General features: G+C 49.8%; 1 protein-coding gene across 1 annotated transcript in view; it reads right to left on the minus strand.

The window, feature by feature from the left end:
• Positions 1 to 2,335: 2,335 nt before the first annotated feature.
• Positions 2,336 to 14,356, minus strand: part of NT5C2 (5'-nucleotidase, cytosolic II) — a 63,056-nt gene continuing 51,035 nt past the window's right edge. The window contains exons 6-18 of the mRNA XM_072870223.1: positions 13,621 to 13,712; positions 13,365 to 13,422; positions 11,936 to 12,029; positions 10,874 to 10,927; positions 9,607 to 9,690; positions 8,817 to 8,858; positions 7,544 to 7,651; positions 7,127 to 7,193; positions 6,275 to 6,445; positions 5,360 to 5,411; positions 5,051 to 5,111; positions 4,319 to 4,495; positions 2,336 to 4,090 (exon numbers count right to left, since the gene is read on the minus strand). Of these exons, the coding sequence (XP_072726324.1) occupies positions 3,833 to 4,090; positions 4,319 to 4,495; positions 5,051 to 5,111; positions 5,360 to 5,411; positions 6,275 to 6,445; positions 7,127 to 7,193; positions 7,544 to 7,651; positions 8,817 to 8,858; positions 9,607 to 9,690; positions 10,874 to 10,927; positions 11,936 to 12,029; positions 13,365 to 13,422; positions 13,621 to 13,712 (1,318 nt within the window). The 3' untranslated portion in view covers positions 2,336 to 3,832. The remainder of the gene's footprint in view (positions 4,091 to 4,318; positions 4,496 to 5,050; positions 5,112 to 5,359; positions 5,412 to 6,274; positions 6,446 to 7,126; positions 7,194 to 7,543; positions 7,652 to 8,816; positions 8,859 to 9,606; positions 9,691 to 10,873; positions 10,928 to 11,935; positions 12,030 to 13,364; positions 13,423 to 13,620; positions 13,713 to 14,356) is intronic.

Here is a 14,356-nt window from a genome sequence, read left to right on the forward strand (position 1 = left end):
GGCAGGAGCAGCGCCCGAAGTGAAGGCAGCTGCACGCAGGGCTCTGCATCCTCAAGGCTCCAGCAGCACCCAGGCTGCGCTCTGCCCTCCCTGTGTGGCTGGGCCCCGTGCTGCTGCAGCAGCAGGAATGGGCCCCCCAGTGCTAAACGCCAGGTCTCACATACTGTGCGAGTCATGCTCAAGGTCATCCTTTGTACCTACAGGTTGTTAAGTCCTGGTAGACCATTTGCCCCCCTCCCCACTGCATCGCTGAGTGCCTGGCCAGCCCTGCACACCAGCCCTGCGTTCCTGCTGCGCACTCCGCAGCCCAGCGGGCCCCCAGGGCCATTCTGCTGGAGGCGAGCACCCTTGTGCCGAGCCAGGGTGGGCTGGTGGCCCTGCACCTACAAACTTGCCTTGTCAATGTACACCGCAGGTGGCTGTGGCTTCAGGTGGGAGGGTTGCAATAGCGGCTGCTCAGGGACTGGCACAGGGCTTGCATCCTCCATCGTGGTTAGGCGTACCCTGATACTGGGTTTGTGCTGCAGCTGCAGCGGGCCCTCTCTCTGCTGAGAGAGGAGATGGTGTAAAGGAAGAGGAGCTGGGAGCATCTCTCTAGTTACTTTGACCTATTCAGAAGTACTTGCTGGCAGTGCCCAACACAAAATGTCTGCAGGGCTGTGACTACGGGCAGAGCACACCTTGGGCTCCTGTCCCTGGTAGAGTTTGCTCAGTGCAGCCACTCTGCTTTTGCTGCACGAGAGACCGCACCGGTGGCACAGCGTGCCCATCCCTTGGGGCAGGGGACTATGCTGCGGGGAGAGCTGCAGGAGCCTCGCAGCAGCTGTGGCTCACAGTGGCTTTTCCTGGGGGCTCTGCAGAGCCGGATGGAGACACGGGCATGGCCAGGCCACCGGCTTCCTGGGACCAGCAGCTGGTGCAGGCCAGAGGTGCAGGCAGCTGCCTGCCAGCGGTGTGGGCTAGAAAACTGGGCTGTGGCCATGTCCCCTGTGCCAGCCGGGGCAAGAGGCTTCACCCTGGCTCTTGCTCGGTGCCTTCTTACTGCAACACCATTGCGGAGCCAGCGCAGGATGGGCAGAGTGGCACAAGGCCTGGCAACAAGCAGTGCCTGTGTGCCCATCAGGCTCTGCCCGCCGCTTTCCCACCATCAAGTGAGGGTCAAATACTTTCCATTGCTCCAGCCTTGAAGAGTCTTCTCCCCATCGCAGTCAGAAATAGCCCTGGGCTGGGAGTGAGCTATTTGTGGCGACCAGTTAGGAAGGAGGAATGCATGGAGCTCCCCAGACCTCCCTTCCCGCAGCCACACACCCTCCCCAGCTGCTGAGCTAAAGCTTAAAAAATTCAAGTGGCTATACTTGGAGAAATGAGGTTTAAACATAGCAAAGCCCAGCATGGTCTTTAGTGAAAGGGCTCGGGAACAGCTCCCTCGAACCCTTCCTGCAGCCAACCTCACTGTGGGTATGTGTTAGCTGCTCTCCAGGCCCCAAAATCAAGAGGTCGGGTACCCAGTGCTGGGTTTGGGGCTTTTAGCAGTCCCTGAAGTGTCAGCTGTTGATTGTTGGCCACCACCTGCAGCCATTTAGTGTTGCTTTTCTGTTTGACACGTTGGGCCCTGGGTACTGAACATCCTTCTGTGGTAGCTCTGATGGCGGGGCCTCATCTGGTCCGGTTTGGTCGATACGAGGGGTTTGTTGATAGCTGAGGGCTGAGCACAGCAGTGCGCTGTCACCAGGGCTGTCCGCATCTCGGCCAGGCGCAGGGCACACACTGCCTTTGGCTAGGCCAGCCGGTGCCCTCGCTGTGGCAGCGCCGGCCTTCCCCAGGTATTTGTCTCTTTATCCAGGTTTGCAGCTCCTGGGGAGCGTGGGCCGTGCTGTGCCACCAGTGCCACCCTGGGCACGGGTCACACATGGTGGGGAGCGGCCCTTGGTAACGCCTGTGGGAAACAGCCCTGCAAGGGTGCAATGGTGGAGGTAGGGGCAGGGTGGGGGTGTTGCCCTTCCCGCCATGGAAAAGCCCCTCCTCACTCTCTGAATCCACCTCTGTCTCCCTGTGCCTCCCGGCTGAAGCCAATGGGGATAACAACAGCCTTGTGCTCCCGGCCCCCCCATTGCTTCCTGCCCACCTGCTCCCTGGAGACCAGACAAGCCCTTAATGCCAGATCCACAGCCACTGCTCGGCAATGCTTCACACAACCAATTCCCGGAGATGCTTTCCCTCTTCCTCAGCCACCCATCCCGCTGGGCTCCCCACAGCCCAGTCCCAGCTCTCCCTGCCACCTCCAGCACAGCCCTCATCATCTCAGTGACGCTCCACAAAGCACCAGGCGTTTCTTAGAAACTTCATCATTTATTGACTTGAACAACTGCCACTACAGCAGCAGTGTTTGGTGGTGTGGTTTTTCTTTTTTTTATTTTCTCCTAAGGTACTTTAAAATGGAAAAAAAAGATTAAATGAGTTTATGGTACTGAAACAACAGTCGAATTCATTACAAGAGGGCCCTCGTTGTAATCCCTTCACAGCGAACGGCACAGGCTGGAGTAAGGGAGGCTGCACCCATGACACAGAGGAAAACCGCAGGGCACTGCTGCCCAGCTGCGTGCCACCCCCATGCCTTCCCCGGGCTGGCTTTCAGGCACAAGGACCGCTTGCCCATCCCCGTGGAGCACCCCTGCTCCCCGCACAGCAGCCTGCAGCCGTCACCCTCCTTGGCCGGGGATGCAGCCTTGCTCCCTGCAGCCTGTGATGAGGCTCTGCTTGCTCTGCGCCTGGCCAAAGACAAGGGCAGCTGCCAGCTAGACTGGAGTTTCCCGGCTCCCACCATGGGGCTGGCCCTGTGGCACATGCTGTTTCCTAGTTTAGGGCAGACACGCGTGGCCCACAGCACGCTGGAATAACAGGCCCTTTCACTCCAGATGGTGGCTGGGTTTGTCTTTGGGATGCTTCGCTTTCTTAAAGCTGAGCGGACAGAAAGGTCAGTAATAAGCAGCAGGAAAACAAACCGACTAACGTAATGCTAAAGCAGTAGCTTCAAGCTCCTGGGTTAGTATTTACTGCTGAAACTACAGGAGTTGAGAACACAGTGTGCGGCTCAGCTGTTTGAGAAATGCGTTGGAAATCATGCATCACATGCTGCTGATGAAAGAGAGCTTTGAAACACTGGGAGAGAATAACAAGCGTCTACAAGCCAAAACGTGTACAGCTGCAGATATGCAAGAGCTGGAATCCCACTGCCATCCATGACAGCCGGAGGAATCGAACTACTTACACAGAGAAACTCACGCCAAGCAGAGGGTAAACTGAGTGCTGGAAGCCACAGCAACACCCTGGCTAACACGGGGAGGGGGATTTTGTAACCCAGAAGCAGAGGGTTAAGGGCAGCAACCCAATGGGCAGGAGAATTGGGATCATTTTGTCTCCTGTAGGGCCCAGCACATCCCTTCCTTCTTCACAGCGAATGTAACAAATGGCAAAAACCGTTCACAGGACACCGTTCAAATGAAAATCGAATGAAACACATCAGGGGAAAGGGAGAAACATGCAGCATCCCTAAATGTAATGGGAGCAGCATGACAGCACAGGCGGGCAGTCCAATCTGAATGCACCACCTAGGCAGAATCCACCAGCTTTTTGAACCGTCTGCAAAACTGAAAACAAGGGTCTCCTCCTAATTAGTGTTAATTTGTTATAAGTTTCCAGACACTTTCCAAATGTGCCTTTGCAAAAATCACACACCCCCAACCCATCACCCCAAGGGCCCCAACAGAGGAATCCGCTCCTGATCACTGCTAGAGTCACGGTTTGTCTTCAGAGATGCTTTGCTTTTTCCTTCTTATTCCTCTTCCTCTTCCTCCTCTTCTTCCTCCTCTTCCTCTTCCTCATCGTCATCTTCATCGTGGCAATGTGTGATTTCCTGAGGTGCCTGGGGGAAGAGGTTGGGCGGTTTGATCTCACTGATGGAGCGGGTCAGTTGATGCCGCTTGTAGTCAGAATCTTTAAAATCCACTGAGGTGCGATTGCGCGTGGCCATCGGTGACTCCTTCTCATTGATGTCGACGTGCGTGTGCTCTACCGTGGACTCGTGTGGCATCTACACATGTAAGAGAGAGAGGAGATGGCAAGGGGTGTCCCAGTCCCAGGGTATCTGCCTGAGGCAGATGCAAACCCCAGAATGTGGCCCTTTGGCCCACAGTGCATCAAATGCCACCCAACCCTCCAAGGTGCCGTTCCTGGTGCTTGCAGCTTGTGGAAGTGTTAACAAACACAAGTGCAGGCACCTTTGGGACCCCTGCCCACCTCCCCAGGGTCTACAACTCACCAGGACGTGGGCAGCTCTGAAGAGGTAGCTGAAGGGGTAGTAGAGGAGGTTGATGAAGGAGGCTGCATAGAGATCAGCGTAGCGCATCACCTGGCTGGCAAACAGGGTCTGCCGAGAGCCGCTGCGGAAGAGGCTCCCCATCATGCCGTAGCACATGTCCATGTCATGTGTCACTTTCTACAAGCAAAAGGCAAGTTAGATCCTGGGCCGGGCAGGCAGCAGCGCGGAGCCAGGACAACACTGAAGTGGAGCACGCTGAGGGCTGGGGGCTACATGAGATCTGCAAGGATCTCCGGGGAGGCTTTCTGTGCTCGTATCCCGTGGCATCAGAGCACAGCCGAGTCCCAGCTAACAGAGGGGAAGGCAGCAGAGGGCTCAGGCCCAGCACCTGTCCCAGGCTGGCACACCAGGGCTGGCTGAACCAGAGGCTACAGCCCCTCCAAGCTTGTGTGTGCCAGCGCCCCGTTCTGCAGCAGTGAGCAGCGTCAGTCAGTGCTGCTGTGTGCATGAGGAAGGAGACCCTATTCCAGACCAGGCTGCCTTTCAGGAATGCCAGTGACACCAGTGAGCTGAGAAGCTCCTCCGTTTGCATCCACAAAGAGAGAACGGCTTTGCCAAGCCTGCTGTGCCCACCCAAAGGCAGAGCAAAGCATTTCAGGGCTGAGCAGTGGGGCTGGGTTGTCAAGCCCTCTGGGATCCAAAAGGAGGAAAAGGGATTTTTATGATTGGTACCTTAATGCGTCTCTGGATGGAGCTGATGTCAGGGCGTTCATTGCTGCTACTGTCCAGATGCCTAGTTACAGGCGAGAAGGTAAATACAGGTGTGAAAAGCCTTTCAGAACCAGATGCTGTGGGATGGGGACTCGGGGGAGGGAGGCTGGTCTGGAGGGGAAGGTTGGTCTCGTGGGCAGAGCCCAGGCCTGAGTCAAAGCTCCGGCAGCAGTGCCGCTAACCCAACCCCAAGGTTTCGTCAGAGCCGCTCGTTAGCTGTTGCTAGGCTGGGAGAGGCAGCAGGAAAGTTGTCACTGTTTGAACACTCACTTGTATAGCTCGGCCAAGAAAATGTCCAGACTCTGCAGCTCTTCAAAAAGGGCTGGAAAATCCAGAAAATAAAGGAGAAAAAAGTAAGTTTAAACTGTTGAAATGAAAAGGGCTGAAAGCAAACCCACCATCCTGCCCGCTCCCCTTGCATGGCGGTGGAGGGGCACTGCATCAAGGAGCATGGCATCTCATGGCCACTGTGCAGGGAAAGGGTTCAGTCACGCTCTGTGCCACTAGCAGAGCTTTGGGCTTGGTTTCTGGTTGCCCCTTTTGTTTTTGAGGCTGAACCTTCGCAGCCCTCACCAAAACCTTCCAACCAGCCATGGGGCAACTTGCATAACCCCCAGACCTATTTACACACCAAAGGGCAAACCTGGGAGAAAAGCAGTAGCGCTGGAGGATGGGAAACACACAGCACTTTGGCAGCAGAGCAGCAGAGGGAGCGGGAGGAAGGAGGAAGCAGCTGGTGAGCAGGGACTCCCTGCAGATGGGAGAGCAGTCATGGCTCAGGCATTACAGGGAGAATAATCCAGATGTCTTGTCAGGTACTTTTTACCAGAGAAGCCACAGCTCCATATGGGCAGAGGGAGAGGAGATTTTGGGGCAGGGTTATGGATGAGGAACAACTCGACCCCACCCAGCTGCGGCTTCTCCCCTGGCCAAGTCAGCGCTTGGCTGATCACGCACAAGCGGCCTGGGAAAGAGCACAGGAAAGGCCTGGGACCCTGAGGCCGGCCCATGGAGAGCTGCCCCAGCTCCTGCCATCAACACCCAGACCCAGGGAAAAAGGGCCAAAAGGAGAAGGGGCAAGCCAGGGTGATCTCTCCCCTGCACCCCTATGCCCTGGTAATCTCAGGGGTGCAGCATCAGGCCAGCAAGAGCAAAGCCTGGCCTGGGGTTTGCCCAGCTGCTGACCGCTTTTGTCTGTCCAGACATGCAGCTCCTGTGCCAGCTCAGGGATCACCAGGAAGGTCCTCCAGCCCTGGCGCTTCTTGGATTTGAGGATGTCTCCAAAGATATGGTCTCCGATGTACAAGATATCCTTCCCTTTGGCCCCCAGCAGGTCACAGACTGTGTCGGAAGAGCCTGAGAGAAGAATGGCATGGCTTAGAACGGGATGCCAAAAGGAAACGTGTGGCTCATTTCAGAGAGCCAGGGTTAGGGACAGAGCAGGTACATTTTCCTCCCAGAAACCTCCACTGCTAAATGTAGCACCCCAGATTGGCCATGGCAGCACAGGGCACTGCCCACCCACCTGGGAGTTCACCCAGGGGCAGCTTTGCCCACGCACACCCCCACGTGAATGGCAGCAACAGAGGGGCCATGCTGCCTCCCACCCCGTGTGAGAGTAATGGAGCCCTGGGCGTCACAGACAGCCCTGTATATCCACCCGCTGCCCTTCCCTGGCTCAGAGGACCCTCCAAGCGTGGTCACACTGGTGGCAGCACCGTAAGTACAGCTGGAAATGTTGCATTGGGCCAGCTGCAGCTGCCTCTCCACCACAAGCCCTGCAGTGGCATTTCCCAGACCCTCCCTGGCAAGAAAGAAAAGGGCATTTGAGGAGGAACGGGTCCATTTCTTCCCTGCATTGGGCAGCAATAATGATGGAGAGCTTCTGGTGCAGTGTGCAGAGGGCACAGTACAACGCGCTTTGCGAAACACAACCTTGCCTATTGCCTGGCACAAGTCCTCTCACAGCCGGAGTAGCTGAAGGCCATGAGGGCACGTCAGAGCTACTCCACAGGACAAGAAGGGTTCTTGCCTCACCTCCTGAGTACACGATGCCGTGCTGCAGTGGGCCAGTGTAGGTACCAATCTTCAGCTTCCCGGTCACCTGAGGAAGGAGACATTGCGTTAGTACAGAACAGCTGACGGTCTGGATTTTTTCTGTCCTACTGATACTTTACTCTTTGTCTCTCTCTCACTCCCAGGCAGCCTAGAGGTGGCTTTCCACATTCTTTTCCTATTGCTACCTGTGGTACGTTAGGGAAGCCAGCAAAGCCTCGAGCTCTGCTGTGCCCCAGGTGATGGGGTTGCTCGGGAATCACTAAGAGGAGAAGCCAGCCCACCATCTCTAGGGCAGGTCCTGTCTAAACACCGTGTTGCCCGTTGCCACTAAGAGACACCACACAGGAGGTGCACAAGCCATTCCAGCCGTAGAGGTACCCTCCATATACCACTCACCGTGTCCACCTGCCGCAACACAGTGCCTTCCCCAAAGAAGAGGGGTTTTCGCGCATCCACCAGGATCAGGTCAAAATAGGACTGCCATGGCCGATGGGCACTCCCAGGCTGCAAAGGCAAAAACAAATCCCAGAATCAGGCACAACACACTCAACCACAGGGAGTTTAACCGGAGTGTCATTGTCCATAGCCATAACCTTGTGACATTGCTGGTCCATCAAAATCCCCTAGTTCCTGCCTCTTGTGGTATGATGCTGGGTTGCCAGCGCCATCTCCTAAAGCACTCCCCTTCTGTGGCAAGCCCATCCCAACCCAGCCTAGCAGTGAGGACTGAGGACGTGGTGTGAGATAGGAGAACTGCACTGAACATCCATGTCACAGCACAGCTGTCGTGTAAAGAGATGCTGTAAATAACACCGCTGCCACCGTTTCTGAAGGTGATACCCTGCGTAGATCCAGACACATGCAACTTCACAGCTTCAGCCTTACAAGGCCACACTGGTACATTTGCTAAGAGTGGGAAAAGGCCTGGACTCTATTCCACAGAGCACGGCTTTGAATCACAGCCCTGCCCAAAGGACACTGGGCATTCATGAGGCCGTTCTGCTCCATGCTTCCGCTCTTTCTGAAATCAAGACCACAGCAAGGAGTTTTTTGAACTACCAGTTGTGGTGATTTTCCACGTTCTGAAAATTTCTCCCTTGTCCGCCTTCTACCTTTAGAGCACAGTGTGAAAACACATCTTTTGAGCATGAGATAGCCTCCCACTGGGAGATTGAGAAAGCAGTATAAATTCAGCTCATAAGCCTCTCTCCAAAAGTTGCAGGGCTGAGTTTTGACCTCAGAAAACCAGAAAAAGCATGACTAAAACTTCTGGAGTTACCATAGTCAAGGCAGAATCATCCATAAAAGTTTCTGCTGTTTTATAAAACTCTTTCCTTTCCATCAAGATTTTTCTTAACAACATCTAAAACATTGTGCAAGATTTCTAAGAAACCTGGCTGCAAAATGCCACAGTTAAAATGTGTTATCACTAAAATAATGTTATCATTAATACAGATTATTGTTTGAGACCAGATGATGCCTCTTTTCTCTTTGTTATATTGTATTTGCTTTGATCCCATTCAACTAGGAGACAAAACAGCAAGCGTATTTTAACCAGATTAAAGCAACTAATCCCATGCAGCCGATGAAGCAGGATTAAAATGCTTCCCAGCTACACAGATAATTAGGCACATCAGTCTATTGGAACTGCAGTCTAGAAATCACATACCTTTGGTCCATGTGGAAAGTCAAACAAGTAAGTCATAATTTTCTGAAAGACAGAACGAAAGTATTCAAAGATGCATTTTTAAACATACATTTGTGTAGTTTATAAAAGCATACGTTTCTGCTTTTATCTTTTCAGGTTACAGAACTTTATTTTCAGGATTTACATGAAAGTCAGCATAAGATTTGGAGACAAAATGAATGGATGGAATTTAAAGTGACAGGAATTAAACCACTCATTTTTATAATCAAAGAACATATGTGTCTCAGAAATCTGCACACTGCTTCAGGTATATCTCGCAATGCTTTAAAATGGCATATAGATCTTTGGATTAGCAGTGTTGCAACATCCTGACATTTACCTGGAGTTGAAGTAACCGTGTTTATTCCTACAGCACAGCAGACAGCCCTTTCTGGCTCTTAGAGCTCTCCAGGACCATGGCTTTGGTGACCTGTCTGTACTCAGACTCTCTCACTTGAAAGGGAAGTTCTACATTTTAAAGGATGATGAAATCTAAGATGAGTATCAATTTCTCTTACAGCCTTTTAATTGCTGAGGAACTGAGTGAGGCACAGAAGGAATTAAGGCAGGCCCATACTAGGTCAGTGGCAGAACCAGGACTACAAAAGATGACTCAAGACCTAATCTACATTCACCACTAAACCATCCCACACCTAGCTTAGAAAACACCCGATTCTCCAACAGAAGATGTCCTACCAAAACCCATACAAATGAATGGCTGGCTTTTGCTTATTCCATTATATACCAACACAACAATTCAAGCAGCACTTACGTCTGTGTATTTATAGTCGCTGTTTGTGACAAGAAATACCTTCCCAACTTCATTCATGCGGCTGAGCAGCAGTGGCAGCTTCCCCTGAAAGCCAAGGGACATACAAGTCACACACAAAAGTCACAGAGATTCATCATGAGCAAAACACTCTCAACTATGATCCCACCAGACAAAACAAAGCAAATCAAACCATCAAGCAAGCAAACTCACGTGTTTTGCATGGGCCAGAGCCAGGAAAGCTGTTGGTCTGTCCACGTAACACCCCTCCAGAGCACAGCCCAGGGGAGGAAGGCAAGGGGGAATGGCTCAGCAGGGCTGCAGTGCCTTTGCCAACAACAGTGCCAGGCACCTTGTGCTGCTCCCACCGATCTGCTCCATGCCAGGCACGCTGGAGCAGCTCCTCCAGCTCCAAGTCTGTTCCCGAAATGGGCCCAGAGGCAGGTGAAATCTGAGCTCACACGAGCCACAAGTTGGAGCGCATTATAATTCCAACCTCAAATTAGGGAGAATTTATTCCTGGGGCTATTTTTATTGAATCATAAATCTCAGTCCATTGCCAGAGTAGCTGATTACCTCACAGAACGGTTTCCTAAGAATTTTGCAGGCATGTAACTAGAAATAAGGTTAACTGCTTTAAAGTGATAGTCTACCACAGAGCTCATCTAAACTAAAGAATAATTATACTGTAAGTGGTCCAGAGGGGCCTTGCATGCTGCAGAGAGGGCAAAAGTAAGGGAACAACTGGAGCTTCCTCAATTAGATGTGCTGAACACATATTTTGAGGCTATCAAGAGACTGGACATTGGTGAGTCTTTCAGGATCTTTCCCTCAGTCCCTCATGGTTAAATGTATGTAACATTTTTGTTGGATAACTAAGGAATACTTCTGTCTAAAAAGATGCTCATCTGCTGCTTTTTAAAAAGAGGTCTGCTTGGGCAGAGAAAATGTCAGCAGGGAACACAGTTGCTTTCACCACGAAAAGAAACAACACGAGCCTTGCCAGTGTATTCACCTGTGTCCCGTGATAACATTTCCTCTGGCTTTTATATTTTACGTAAAAAACGTGCACGTGAATACGAAATCACGTGGATCACTGGCTCAGTATAAAGGCCACGTCCGAACTTTCCACTTTGTCTTTGGTTATTACAATAGAAATCACAGCGTTATCCATTTTGTGATTTAGTAGAGCAAATCAGCATGTTTATTTCTTGCCTGCTTACTCAGTACAGAATGTCATGTAGCACAAGTAAAGTAACTTCACACTTACATCTTTCACCACATACTTTTCCAGATTCTCAAGGGTCTTTTCCTTGAGTGATCCCTGAAATAGAAACAACAGAAGCCAGTGAGGTAATGGAAACTTATGATGTAAGAGACATCAAAGTAATGCCAACTTTCACACTTTAAAATGCTGTGAAAGTACAAACCAGGGCGAATCTGAACCAGTGACTCTAGAGATGAGAGGCTTTGAGTAGCAGGGACCATCATAAACTCTGTGATCCATCGATTCCCTCACCATGGTAAATAATCCACTTCAACAGCATTTTAACCCTTTCAGAAGGGAATACAATAGAAACAAACAAAAAATAGATTTGCCATACCAAACAAGACAGTCAACGACCTGTCTCCAACACTGACCATAATGCTTTACTCAAAGGCCAACTCCAACATCACACAACACTGCATAAGGAAAGAAAAATAGATTCCTGACTTCTGCATGGCTAAAAGGACCACCACAAGTACAACTGTGAGCAGAGTTCTCCTGTGATGGTTCTCCATCCCACCCCAACAGACCTCTTGAATGAGGAAGAACAAGAAAATCAGGTCTTTAACCAGATGTTAATGCTCACAAAATTATATTCTAAATTTGTGCACAAGTGTGTGAAAAAGATGGACTGGCTCTCCTCTCTAAATAGAGACAGTTGATGTATTTCTCTGTTTCATGCAGGTACTTTTCAGACAACATAAGACAGTACCAATGTAAACTATTTACAGTAAAATGGTGTTTTAATAATTAGGGCAATGTACAAGTTGTGGACTGTAAGTGCAAATACCCTCATGGCATCCCGTTCTAAAATCCATGAATTACAGTACAGAAATGGAATCTGGGCACAACAAAAAGGAATAGGAAGCCAAGACAGATACATTCCAGTACTAGGAGGGCAGTCGAGATCTTGACTTGCATACAACTGCAATTTATTATTTGCTCACTAGGCGGCAAAGCAGGGCTCTTGCCCAAAAGAGGAGTAACATCTTAACTCATGAGTTACAAACCAGTCCCTCTAACTCAGTTACAACTACAGACATCCCAAGGAGTTCTTGCAATCACCTTGTAATGAACCCAGTCAACAGCATCTCTGACATCCTGGAACATACTCCTGAAGGACATGAAGAGGTCTCCATCTTTAAACCCCGTTTCACAGCTGTGAGGAGAAAGAAGAGAGATTGTAGCAGCCCATCGCAGCAGGTAAAAAACATGTCAAGGAGAGAGACAGTTCAAAATGTTGTTTGGAGCTTGTGTTTTCATCTTACCATAATGGTTTCTTATTTACTACTTTACTGCGGCTCAGACTTGAAAGAAGGCTACAACCAGAGTTTAACAGGATCTGCATGTTACCCATACCAAACAAAGAACGTTTGTTTAAAATTTTAGGATGTGAGTTCCTAACTTCAGGCTTGTGCCTCCATAGCAGTACTACAGCTTTCTGTGACTGCAACTCTTATTTCTCCCCTGCAGTATTACAAGAAGGAAAAAAGACTGGGACTGTGCAGTTTGCAGCATTTTACAAAAGATGAATGGCACTGAGAAAGTAAGCAGAGTGCTGCTCTTTCTCCCTCTTTCCAACACTAAAGAAGGGGGTGCCATGGAAATCAAATAAATGTAATACTCACTGCTGAGAGGAGGAACTACTTCTGTGTTGAACAGTTAGAGTTAACATGAGACATTTCCTCTACAAGATACTGTGGAGGTATCTTTGAGACACCCATGAGAGTTTGCATCAGAACAAATCAAGGAGGATTAAACAGAGCTGTATTTATTATGATAGCAATCATCACACCTGTCCTGAGAAAGGATACTTCACCTGACGGATTGTCAGCATAAACACTTCCTCTGCTCCCAGGTAAAATCCCATTAAACCTTTGCCTTCCACTCACATAATATGCAAAGATGATCCATCACATGAGTCAGTAGCACAGCAGCATTCACATTTGCCAGTTCAAACCGCAGCTTGTTTTTATGCTTACACCTATTTGAAAGCTAGGTAAATACTCATGCTGCACAAACAGCCTTTTACACCACACTGGGTCTGAGCATTTCACCTTTAAGTGAACAAAGTCCTCAATTATGACCTGAGGGACTTGTGGTAACTGGCTGAGGAAATTTAGCCTTTCAGTTACCAGTTCAAACATGGCTCCAATGGACACAGGTTCAAAATGAGCTGGATGGTGCCTATAGTCATCCTGTAGTAAGTGTGTGGTCTTAGAAGCTGGCCCAAATACCAGTGTCAGTCAGTATGGTGATACTGATATACCCTGTGAAGGAAACCCTCATAACCCGTCTCTGCTGTACACACAGATCATCTCGTCACCACTAAATTCTCTTAACGTCAAAAGAATAAGAGGCCTGAACTTTTTCCCACTGAAACCACTTGAGGGGCCTCCACTGCTATTAAGAACAGCTCCATCTGTGCTGTACTGCTCTTTACAATAACAATCTTACTGTACCATCAGCATCTTGAACCAGAGGGAATACGTACCTAGTGTACCGGTCACAGTTAGTAAAGAAATCCACTAGGCAAGCCAATAGGTAGGTCTCTGCAAAGAGATAAAGCAAGATTTTAAAACAAGGATAACATCATATGGACAGCTAACTTTAGGCCTTGTGCCCAAAAGAAGAAAGTTCTTGTAAAAAACAAAACCAAAAAAACCAGATAAGTATAGTACGCTATTAGCAAAACTTTACTGGCTTCAAAGGCACAGAAACAGGCCTGTGTTGGCTCACATTAAACTCACCTGGTAGATTGAATAACGTGTTCAGAATGTAAAACCTATCTGTGTCATCCCTCTGGATAAATTTATTTGGATATTGATCCCGTGTTTCAGGCCTGAGAATAGATAAGGTGGAGAAGAATGAAACCACAAAAAATAATGAGAATAAAATGTGCTGACCTGCAAAATATAGTTGTAGCGGGGTCCGTTAACTAGAGTCTGTTGTGCTTTAAGCAACACTCAGCTTTCCCATGTGCACTAGCGGCGCAAAAACAAAACTGCATCCACCGGCATTCCCTTCACCGCTCTGGCAGAGCTGGGCACGAAGCCCTCATCGCTGAGTCAGCAAACTGAGCAGAGCCCACACAGGGAAAACAGAGTGGTCGAGAGTCCACAACTCGACCTTAAGCCCCATGCTGCTGGCTATGAGGATGCCTTAAATCATCTGCACTTTCATTGTTTGCTTATCTTAAACTTTCCCCCACTTTCCATGTGTTGCTTTACACTCCCCTGAGCAGCTTTCAGCAGGGGAGTGCACGGCTGTGCTGCAGGAGGCTTGCCTGGGGCCCTCTGCAATTAATCAGCAGGGTGGCAATGACTAAAGTAATTTAATTATTCTGGTTTCCTTCATTTCTGGAGCTTCTGAAGATCACTTCTGACTCAAAGAGGAACTTGAGTGCATATATAAGGCCTTTTTCTAAATTTTGGCTTCCTGATGCAAGGACTTACAGGCCCATAATGACAAGGCATGTCACCTTGG

This window comes from Ciconia boyciana, chromosome 8 (genome assembly GCF_034638445.1).
Source record: "Ciconia boyciana chromosome 8, ASM3463844v1, whole genome shotgun sequence".
NCBI classification, from domain to species: domain Eukaryota; kingdom Metazoa; phylum Chordata; class Aves; order Ciconiiformes; family Ciconiidae; genus Ciconia; species Ciconia boyciana.